Raw genomic sequence first — 12,105 nt, forward strand, 5'->3', positions numbered from 1 at the left:
TCCGCAGGCTCCCGCAGTTGGAACTCCTGAAGTTGATTTCCAGGAAGAGGCCACCAGCTCCTCGATGTTAGGCCGCAGTGCAGACGGAGATACACTATGGGAAACAAAACGCACCTCCGTCGAAGAAAGAGATTGCCCCCCCCCCCTCCCCCTCACATAATATAAAGCTAAAGAACACTAAAACAACATTTAACTACAGAATAAAAAACAACAAAGGAAGAAAGGAACGAGACAGACTGTTGGCTAGGCAGCCATTTTACGGGCCCACCCAGTTATCAGAATTCCCTGGTTACACAAAAAAGCTGGAGAAACTCAGCGGGTGCAGCAGCATCTATGGAGCGAAGGAAATAGGCAACGTTTCGGGCCGAAACCCTTCTTCAGACTTCCCTAACTACTCACAGAGAGAAAAGAGACTGCAGGTGCTGGAATCTTGAACAAGAAACAGCGGGGCAGGCAGCATCTGTGGAGGAAAAAGAACAAATTATATTTTGAAACACTCTTATTTGTTGCTCAAGATTCCAGTATCTATAGCTCCAATGTCTTCATTTTAATGCTCTACTGAAAAAAAACTCTCAAAGTATGCACACTTTTAATAAGACACAAAATGCTGGAGTAACGTTTTGGGGTCGAGACCCTTCTTCTGTCTGAACTCAACTCAACTCAGAGTTGGAGTCTCAACTGAAAATGACCCCCTTTCTTTCTATCCAGAGACGGTGCATGCCCCGCTGAGTTACTCCAGCATTTTGGCTCTATCCGGCGTAAACCAGCATCCCACACACCTTGAATAAGTTCTCCTCATCTCTGCAAGATCACCTGTCTGCTCACCCTCTGTGATTCCCACAGCTCTCCTGCTCGTTCACAGCGATCCCTCCCACACTCACTACCACACCATGCGCGCATCACGTGACACGTGAATGATGTCGCGTAAATTACGCGCAAATGACGCCCAAGTGGGACAGGCCCTTTAACTACCAAAGTACAAATGCTTTTCCCATTGGCAGTGCAATTCATCTTTCATTGGCCTGAAGCCACCATCACAGTTCAGCTGTTTGAACGTAATATGGCAAGCCGCAGCAAGCCCATGGTTAGATTTGTTCATAATAAGGTCATAAGTGATAGGAGCACAATTAGGCCATTCGCCCCATCAAGTCTCCTCCACCATTCAATCATGGCTGATCTATCTCTCCCTCCTAACCCCATTCTCCTGCCTTCTCCCCAGAATCCCTGGCACCCGTACTAATCAAGAATCTATCTATATCTGCTTTAAACATATCCACTGACTTGGCCTCCACAGCCTCCTATGGCAAAGAATTCCACAGATTCACCACCCTCTGATTAAATAAATTCCCCCTCATCTCCTTCCTAAAAGAACGTCCTTTAATTCTGAGGCTGTGACCTCTGGTCCTAGACTCTCCCACTAATGGAAACATCCTGTCCACATCCACTCTATCCAGGTCTATCACCATTTGGTACATTACAATGAGGTCCCCCGCTCCCCCCCCTCGTCCTTCTAAACTCCAGTGAGTACTGGCCCAGTGCCAACAAACGCTCTTCATATGACAGTTAGCCCACTCTGGTCCTTTGGGCTGGAAGGTGCCAATTTCCCCTTTGCTCCTTCTGCTCTGAGACCACAGGTGCATCAAATCTGAAATAAAAGCAGGAAATGGCTGTTGATGACCTTCCATCAAAACTGGCTTGACTAACTGAAAGGTTACACTCTTCACATATGGCGTGTTGCTTTGTTGATTTTTTGACTCTCTTAATCAAATCATTTCACACAGGCGGCTGTTCTGTGCATCTTGATTGTGCCAGATCTTTAACAGAGCAATGAAATGAGTTCTGCTTAGTTTATTAGTTTAGTTTAGAGATACAGCGTGGAAACAGGCCCTTCAGCCCACTGAGTCCGCACCAACCAGCGACCCCCGCATATTAACACTGCCCTGCACACACGAGGGACAAATTTACATTGACACCAAGCCAATAAACCTACAAACCTGTACGTCTTATTGCCATAGAGGGAGTGCAGAGAAGGTTCACCAGACTGATTCCTGGAATGTCAGACTGTCTTATGAAGAAAGACTGTATAGACTTGGTTTATACTCTCTAGAATTTAGGAGATTGCGAGGGGATCTTATAGAAACTTACAAAATTCTTAAGGGGTTGGACAGGCTAGATGCAGGAAGATTGCTCCCGATGTTGGGGAAGTCCAGGACAAGGGGTCACAGTTTAAGGATAAGGGGGAAATCCTTTAAAACCGAGATGAGAAGAACTTTTTTCACACAGAGTGGTGAATCTCTGGAACTCTCTGCCACAGAGGGTAGGCGAGGCCAGTTCATTGGCTATATTTAAGAGGGAGTTAGATGTGGCCCTTGTGGCTAAGGGGATCAGAGGGTATGGAGAGAAGGCAGGTACGGGATACTGAGTTGGATGATCAGCCATGATCATATTGAATGGCGGTGCAGGCTCGAAGGGCCGAATGGCCTACTCCTGCACCTAATTTCTATGTTTCTATGTCTTTGGAGTGTGGGAGGAAACCAAAGATCTCGGAGAAAACCAATGCAGGTCACGGGGAGAACGTAAAACTCCGTACAGACAGCACCCGTGGTCGGGATTGAACCCGGGTCTCTGGCGCTGTAAATCTACCGCTGCGCCACTGTGCGGCCCTTCGCACTCCTACCTCATGTCACTGCAAGTATCCTTTCAAGTGGATGTTGAATATGCTTCATTCATCCATTAAAGGGGCTGTCCCACTGCGGCGACCTAATTGGCGAGTTTAGAATAGTTTTCCCTCACAGCATGGTCGACACGAGGTTGTAGGAGGTCTTCGTAACTCTCCTTCATGCTCGAGAGTAGTCCCCGTGTACTCGAGGCCTCAGCTAGGTCGCGGCGTATTTTTAACATGCTGAAAAATGCCCACGAGTAAAAAACGGTCGTCATGGAAAAAATCCGTTTTTTTACTCGTAGGTTTAGTCGAATTAGGTCGTAGGAGGTCGGCATGTTAGTCCTTGGTAATCGAAGGTAGTCGAAGGTAATCGTAATTAGTCTTGATCATAGTCGAAGGGAGGTCGAAGGAGATCGAAGGAGGTCGTCTTCACTCTCCACTATTCGGTGTCCAATTTTCCTGCAGCTAGTTGAAGCTAGTCTTCTACATAGTTGAAGGAGGTCTTCAACATATTCGTAGGAGGTTCGCTACATAGTCGAGGAAGGTCGTAGGAGGTGTTCTACTTCGACGATACAACACGACCATGACACTATTTCATACTCTCCTAAACTCGCAAATTAGGTCCCCATGGTGGGGCAGCCCCTTAAGACAATACATTATAGATCATCGTAACACAGGATGTCAAAACAAGATGCTGCTCATCTTTGTGTTTTCACCCAACTCCTCCTCCAACTCCTGGTAATTTTACCAATTACCTTAAATCTATGGCCTCCAGTCACCAACCCTCCTGTCAGTGGAGACAGTTTCTCCCTGTCTATTTGTACTTTTCAGCTGATTACCGCAGGCTGAGAGCGCGGGAGTTACAGCAGTAATGATCCCACCGGTTTTCCCCTCTCCCCAGCAAGTATATGGGAAGAGGAAGTGTGGGATAGTGTTAATCAAAGATCCTATAGCGAGCAAGACAGTCCACTCAACGAAAAAGACATAGTACGGTCATGGGCAGATTCATGGGTAATTTTCGGCCCCATTTCCGTAACCGGCTTCCGTCTCCGCAGCAAAGATCCCAAAGATACTAGTGTGGAAACGGGAGCCGGTTACGGAAACATCCTCGTAAAAATAAAAAATCTTTGGTAAAAATCTTCTCCTCATTTTCAGAATTATAATTTATTAACCCAAACTGTTCCCCCGCAACGTTGATTACACTGCGAGTCGGGCCGGGTCAGGTTACTGAAATGGATGAAAAAAAGGCCCACGTTCCACTCCGTTACGTACTACACGTCAGCCCATTGCATTTAGCAGGAGTGGTCTATCTTGCTCCGCTATAGGATCGTTGGTGCTAACGTGCGGGGATCGCTGGTCGGTGTAGACTCGGTGGGCTGAAGGGCCTGTTTCCGCGCTGTAAGAGTCATAAAAGATGGAAGCCATGGCTGAAAGGCAGCTTTTTGCAACCAAGTTGTTCTGGCTTCATCGCAGCTTGGTGCGTAGATGTTTCAGATTTCAGTGTGGCTGCAAATTCACCTGAGCTTTCCTGTATATTTGATCCAGACTTAAGTGACCAGATGCTTGAGGTCGTGGGCCTTGAAGGTGCCATGGAGATGGGACAGATTTACACCGGATTGAAGAGCGCTGGCAAACGTCTGGCCCAGTGCACATGCGTTACCATCAGGTAGGTACTGCTCATTACATTAAACCCATCACTTGAGCTGATACCATTGCAGCTGTAACATAACTCAGCGCAAACTTGTAAACAAAGCACCTGGAGTAATGGGGTGAAGATCGGGGAGGGAGGTCAGGGAACGGGGGTTCCCCTCTACCATCATAGATGAGGCCCCCACATGGGTCTCCTCGATATCCCGCAGCTCCGCTCTTGCTCCCCCTCCCCCCGGTCACAACAGGGACAGAGTCCCCCTTGTCCTCTCCTTCCACCCCATCAGCCGTCGCACACAGCACATAATCCTCCAACATTTTCGCCACCTCTAACAGGATCCCATCACTAGCCGCATCTTCCCATCTCCATCCCTTTCCCCTTTCCGCAGAGACTGTTCCCTCCACAACATCCTGGTCAACTCATCCCTTCCCACCCAAACCACCCCCTCCCCAGGTGCTTTCCCCTGCAACCGCAGGAGATGCAACACCTGACCTAACCTCCCCAATCGACTCTGTCCAGGGACCCCGACAGTCTTTCCAGGTGAGGCAGAGGTTTACTTGCACCTCCTCCAACCTCATCGACTGTATCCGCTGTTCCAGGTGTGGGCTCCTATATATCGACCAGACCAAGCACAGGCTTGGCGATCATTTCGCTGGACACCTCCGCTCAGTCCGCCCAAAACATGGGAAATGCACAAGCAATCTAGTTCCTGGCCAGAAACCTACCTATGTTCCTCCCCATACACATCCCTGACCTCTGGGACTCCCAGCTCAAACTGTGACCTAACGGCTGAGACAGACACCATGCCCTTGGGATTTCTGAACAATCAGATGCTGCAGTATCAGTTTTGTTGTATATTCACTGATCTTTTAGTATTGCTGCATTAAAATCCCGGATGTACCATCATTAAGTGGCCTACAGTGGCCCAGGCAGGAAGGGGTGAGGAGGGGGGGGGGGGGGGGGGGGGTAATTAAGGAACAGCGATAAAAGTCACCGTTACCAACAATACCTGGAGAATTAAAAAATACTTTCCTGTTTTCCCGTGCTATTATTGTGGTTGTCTCATCCTTAAAAAATGCACCTACCTCAAAAAAAATAATCTGAGCACAAAAGTAACTGTGTGTAATTATTTGCAGAACAACTAAACTGCTGCCAATGCAGATTGATGGGGAACCTTGGATGCAGCCACCTTGCTCTGTAAGTGTGAATTCTGCATATTTCTGTAGTTGTGCTAAAATATGATGCACTTACTTCATAATGCCAACAGTCCCTTTGCCTTAATATTTATTTAATAATACCTGCAAATAAATAAATAACAAGACTAAACCCAAGGAATAAACTACATGTCAGGAAGACTTATCTATATATTCCTAGAATTGTCGACTGTGGACACAGACCTCGACCCTAACCCAGAACTCTGGGATTAGACGTGATGAAGGTTGACTTTTTTGTGTAAGTTGGAGGGAGTGCTGCAGCCCAAAGCACCTTCCAAACAGGAGAGGTTTCTACCAAGTGTGTAGGAAGGAACTGCAGATGCTGCTTTACACCGAAGATAGACACACTGGAGTAACTCAGCGGGTCAGGTAGCATCTCTGGATAGAAGGCTCTCCAGAGATGCTGCCTGTGCTGCTGATTTACTCCAGCATGGTGTGTCTATCTTCGAGGTTATACCAGGGTTGGTCCAATTTCTAAAGATTATTCGGAGAAATGCAAGACGTGCTTCTGTTGACCTGATCAACTCTTCCTCCTCAAATAAAACTATGAAGTGAAGATTAACATTAGCAAGAAAGCCAAATGATAGGATCATGCTGTGGAAGCGAACTATAGGCTCAGAATGCGTGATAACATTGGTTATGATTAACAATTGTGAAGCCCTCAGAGTAATTTTGGTGAATTTCATCGCAACGCTGCACTAACATCTGGATAAGGCCCTAAGCTCATAAGTGATAGGAGCAGAATTAGACCATTTGGCCCATCAAGTCTACTCCGCCATTCAATCATGGCTGATCTATCTCTCCCTCCTAACCCCATTCTCCTGCCTTCTCCCCATAACTGACACCCGTACTAATCAAGAATCTATCTATCTCTGCCTTAAAAATATCCATTGACAACCTGTGGCAAAGAATTCCACAGATTCACCACTCTCTGGTGTATCTGTCCTCCTAATTTCCTTCTGGTTTAGATATAGTCCATGGTAGGGCTGATGGCTGCTGTAAAATTAGATTTGTGCCCTTGGGATATGAAAGAGAAAATTCATGAGTGTATCCATTATTATTAATAATCCCAGTTTGGATCCGGTGTTAGGTTCGGGTTAGTTATTACACCCGCGTTCCCTGTGTCCCTATAAATGGATGTAGTGGGCCATAAATGAGCTTGGTTAATACCACATGACAGAGAGCAATATATGAATGAATGGATGAATAAGTTTATTGGCCAAGTATTCACATACAAGGAATTTGCTTTGGTGCTCCGCCCGCAAGTGACAACATGACATACAGTGACAGTTAAGAATGATACATAAAACATTAAATATTAATAATTAAACATTATTGATGAAACATGTGAATTAAATAAAATACCAGAGCAAAAGGAGGCTACAGATTTTTGATTATTGAATAGAGCTACTACTGGTGGGAAAAAAAACTGTTTTTTTATCTCTGGCTGTGGCAGCTTTGACAGTCCGGAGTTGCCTTCCAGAGGGAAGTGATTCAAAGAGTTTGTGGCCAGGGTGAGAGGGGCCAGAGATGATCTTACCCGCTTGCTTCCTGGCCCTTGCCGTGTACAGTTCATCCATAGAGTAACCATGTTACTCTCATTCCACATTTAGCCTACAAAGCTTTCTTCAGTTAATATCATCCAACTTCAGCAGGGAACACTGAGTGAGTAGTTCCATCTGCTTTACACCCCCTAGCAGGATTGAAATTCATTACCTACCCTCACTGGAAAAATGAGTTACTGCGGTAGAAGATTTGAAAATATTTACTGGCAGAGTAGAATTTAGGAATCAAAAAGCTCCTTTTCATCCAAGTTGATTCTTTTCTTTGTATCTACCAAAATAATTGTCTCAGAACATTTAACTTATTTCTCTGCAAAAAAAAAAAAAGCATGATTCTATATTTAATCCTTCCTCTTGGATTTCTCTCAACTCTCAGCAACCTGGTTCCAGCCTTCTGCCAATTCTGGCCTAGATCTGACCACTAGGACATGTGCACGAGCAGTCCTGGAGTGTCGAGAAGCAGGCTGCCATCTGTTCAATGCTTCACCTTGGTGGGCTGCCCAAGGTCGGGAATCACCATGAACACATTAACACAAACAACACCACTTTACGGTGTCCGGCTCTGCCAATGCGGAGTTTCAGGCAACAGTAGCTGAGAATCTGGAAACCAGGTGGCAAGTTCGGGGACTTGATTACTACCGAATCGGTAGTAAGGAAGGCAAACACAATGCTAGCGTTTATTTCAAGAGGACTAGAATACAAAAACAGGGATGTGATCCTGAGACTCTATAAGGTGCTGGTCTGGCCACATTTGGAGTATTGTGAGCAATTTTGGGCACCATATCTGAGGACGGATGTGCTGGTTCTGGAGAGGGTCCAGAGGAGGTTTACAAGAATGATCCCAGGAATGAGTGGGTTAACATATGATGAGCGTGTGTCAGCACTGGACCTGTGCTTGATGGAGTTTAGAAGGATGAAGGAGCATTGAAACTTACCGAATAGTGAAAGGCTTGGATAGAGTGGATGTGGAGAGGATGCTTCCACTAGTGGGAAAGTCTAGGACCAGAGGCAATAACCAGAGGTAGAAAGAAGATGAGAAATTCCTTTAGTCAGAGGGTGGTGAATCTGTGGAATTCTTTGCCACAGAAGGCTGAGGAGGCCAAGTCAGTGGATATTTTTTTAAGGCAGAGATAAATAGATTAGTACGGGTGTCAGTTATGGGGAGAAGGCAGGAGAATGGGGTTAGGAGGGAGAGATAGATCAGCCATGATTGAATGGTGGAGTAGACTTGATGAGCAGAATGAACTAATTCTGCACTTAGCACATGGCCTTATGAAGTTAGCAGTGCCTAGTTCACAAACACACAATGTAAACTTGCTTCAAGTGTGCATTGGACCACTGTCAAACTCACTGACCCTGCACCAAGAATTCTCACTGTACATTGTTGGATCAAAAAGGAAGCTTGCTAAATTCACCCCAGAAGCATTTAACTGTTCCTCCTTTTATTAACCACAATGGAAAATGCAAAACATTTTTTTAATATATTTGTATTTTAATTGAGGAATTATCAACATAAATTGAAAAACCCAATGGAAAGTTTCCTTTAGTTACAATGGAATTGGTGACATCTGCTCAGTATAAATGCTGCTTTTGCTTATGGATTTAATCATTTACATTTGTTGTCCATTAAATACTTAGGATTGATACTTAATAAATCATAACCACAGAATATTAAAATCATCTTTTCAGGTTATTCAGATTTTGGAGATGAGAGTAATGTAATGGCAGGAGTTGGTGTTAGGGTACTCCGCTGCAGAATGTGGGATTCAATATTTAGCACCAAGGTCAGGCAGAATTTCTTACTTGGAGGTTTCTGTGAAATTTTCAATTCTCTACAAATCTGTGGATTCTCAGTTGTTGAATGTATACCAGGTTGGGAATTTTTGAGATTTAAAAATAAACCAGAGATACAGGGATTGAGGAGGGAGTTAGATTTAGCTCTTAGGTCTAACGGAATCAAGGGGTATTGATTTTGGATGATCATATTGAATGGCGGTGCTGGTTCGAAGGGCTGAATGGCCTACTCCTGCACCTATTTTCTATGTTTCTGTGAACAGGAGCTGATGCTGTTATTCAACCATAACCTTGTTCAGTAGAATGGTAACCAGAGTGAGCCACTTGGCTCTGCTTTATTTTGTTTGTGTTTTTGCAGCAAGAGGATTAGTGGCAGGAGGATAGTGGGATCTGCGGATATTGTGAACACCAACACTATGAGCGGGAAGCACAAATTTGGGGTTATCTGATTCAACTCTTGACAACCTTTGGGGTTCCTAGTCTCAGTGCGAATTTGTGAAAAGTCAGGATATAGGAACATAGAAACATAGAAAATAGGTGCAGGAGTAGGCCATTCGGCCCTTAGAGCTTGCACCGCCATTCAATATGATCATGGCTGATCATCCAACTCAGTATCCTGTACCTGCCTTCTCTCCATACCCCCTGATCCCTTTAGCCACAAGGGCCGCATCTAACTCCCTCTTAAATATAGCCAATGAACTGGCCTCAACTACCTTCTGTGGCAGAGAATTCCACAGATTCACCACTCTCTGTGTGAAAAATGTGTTCCTCATCTCGGTCCGAAAAGATTTTCCCCTTATCCTTAAACTGTGACCTCGTGTTCTGGACTTCCCCAATATAGGGAACAACCTTCCTGCATCTAGCCTGTGCAACCTCTTAAGAATTTTGTAAGTTTCAATAAGATCCCCCCTCAATCTTCTAAATTCTAGCGAGTACAAGCCGAGTCTATCCAGTCTTTCTTCATATGAAAGTCCTGCCATCCCAGGAATCAGTCTGGTGAACCTTCTCTGTACTCCCTCTATGGCAAGAATGTATTTTCTCAGATTAGGAGACCTAAACTGTACGCAATACTCCAAGTGTGGTCTCACCAAGGCCCTGTACAACTGCAGTAGAACCTCCCTGTTCCTATACTCAAATACAGCATTAATTAACAATGAGCCAGTTTAACACTTGGCTGTGATATTTTATTTTCCAGATTAAAATCACTCACAGAAACCAGGTCCCCATGCTGCTGGGACCCCCTTCAAAGGCCAACTTATTTTTCTGGAAAAGGAGAAATCGCAGCAGAGATTAAACATGCAAGGAAATGTTTACAGCTGAAGATTATAATGTTACACGAAAGCCCCCTGGACTAAGGAATCTGTTTCTTTTTACTTTGAATATTTTAATTTTATTCAACATTTGTATCGCCGAATCATTGGATTTAAACAGTGTACACGTGACCTGGATTTGAAACAAAACCCTTTGTACAATTTAAAATGGATGTATGAAGTGAAATCATAAACTCTCCAAGAATGAGTGGACTCGGTAAATACTTTGGTGTTTTCAGATTCCATGTGAAAATCTTTGTCCAGTGTCTTAGGAACAATCATGCAATCCGGAGTCATCACTGCTACAGCAAACATTCAACTTCAGCTGTCGTTGTCTGACCAATGCATATTGCCTGATAAATGTCCACTAGTTACATCATCATCTAAGAGCTGCAGGCAGTTCTGGTTCAGCAACAAGGAATGTGCATTCCGGGTTTATATACGTACAGGTGTTTTGAAATTGCAAGTTCCATGCTGGGCACTTTGAATGAAAAGACCATCGTTTCATGATAAAACATGATGTACGTAATGGTGAATCGTGTTTCCTGCTGTAATATCATTGCCATAGCTATATAACATCTACGGCAAAATATAATGAAGTGGCTGTGCCGATATTCCTAATATCAGCAAGGACTGAGAAACGTGTAGAGTAAATAGTTGTGTCAACATTCAGAGAAGCTGTGTGTGTGTGCATGTGTAAGAAAGAACTGCAGATGCTGGTTTAAATCGACGATAGACACAAAACGCTGGAGTAACTCAGTGGGTGAGGCAGCATCGCCGGAGAGAAGGAATGGGCGATGTTTCGGGTCGAGACGTCTCCCATTCCTTCTTTCCAGAGATGCTGCCACACCCGCTGAATTACTCCAGCATTTTGTGTCGACCTGTGTGTGTGCCTCATGTCCATGTGCAAGTGAAACCGATGCATCAGCTGTGGTCGTGTCTATGTGTAGCTTATCATTCTTGATGTAGTATATCAGTGGCAAAGGTAGGCTTGTGCGTTCTGTGTGTCAGTTAACAATCGCCAGCCTTAACAATGCCCTGAACATAAAAGGTGCAATAATTATTAAACAAAGGTAAATAGATCTTACATCGTAAAGGAAGCCAAATACACAGCACTTGTTTTTATATTCTGTGTTTGCTACATTGAAATAGACATGCCACTAAACACACTACTAGTATAGTGAGAAAGTTCATATCTATTTTGAATGTACTGTAAAGCTGTTAGAAAATACTTCTAGCCGTTTCGATGATTTAGGGTTTTTCATACCTGTATATTGTTGAGACTTTCAAATCGATGTAAAATAAAGTCTACCAATGTAATGTCCTCCCTTGTCAGTTGAATTGCTTTAGGCTGCCTGCATGGTATTGTGTAGATATGTTATGTACCATGTTTATATGTAACCCAAAATGGATATTGTCTTAGAACAAATAAAAAGAAAAGCAGCTTTCTCGTGTTGAAAGTCATTATTATATTCAGTCTGAAGAAGGGTTTCGACACGAAACGTCACCCATTCCTTCTCTCCAGAGATGCTGCCTGTCCCGCTGAGTTACTCCAGCGTTGTGTCTCCATCTTCGTTATTATTATATACTGGGCAGAGGATGAACACTTTGCATTTTACCAAATTGCCATATGTTGATAGAATGGAGCAGCTGGGCTTGTATACTCTGGAATTTAGAAGGATGAGAGGGAATCTCATTGAAATATATAAGATTATTAAGGGTTTGGACACGCTAGAGGCAGGAAACATGTTCCCGATGTTGGGGGAGTCCAGAACCAGGGGCCACAGTTTAAGAATAAGGGGTAAGCCATTTAGAACAGAGGTGAGGAAAATCCTTTTTACATAGAGAGTTGTGAATCTGTGGAATTCTCTGCCTCAGAAGGCAGTGGAGGCCAATTCTCTGCATGCTTTCAAGA

At 44.3% G+C, this 12,105-nt stretch overlaps 1 protein-coding gene across 1 annotated transcript in view; it reads left to right on the forward strand.

Annotated features, from left to right (window-relative positions):
• LOC129698553 (diacylglycerol kinase beta) overlaps positions 1-11,089 on the forward strand; it is a 440,909-nt gene extending 429,820 nt beyond the window's left edge. The window contains exons 22-24 of the mRNA XM_055637631.1: positions 4,208-4,328; positions 5,447-5,507; positions 10,076-11,089. Coding sequence (XP_055493606.1) covers positions 4,208-4,328; positions 5,447-5,507; positions 10,076-10,174 — 281 coding nt within the window. The 3' untranslated portion in view covers positions 10,175-11,089. The remainder of the gene's footprint in view (positions 1-4,207; positions 4,329-5,446; positions 5,508-10,075) is intronic.
• The last annotated feature ends 1,016 nt before the right edge of the window (positions 11,090-12,105 follow it).

The sequence above is a fragment of the Leucoraja erinacea genome, chromosome 7 (genome assembly GCF_028641065.1).
Source record: "Leucoraja erinacea ecotype New England chromosome 7, Leri_hhj_1, whole genome shotgun sequence".
NCBI lineage: Eukaryota > Metazoa > Chordata > Chondrichthyes > Rajiformes > Rajidae > Leucoraja > Leucoraja erinaceus.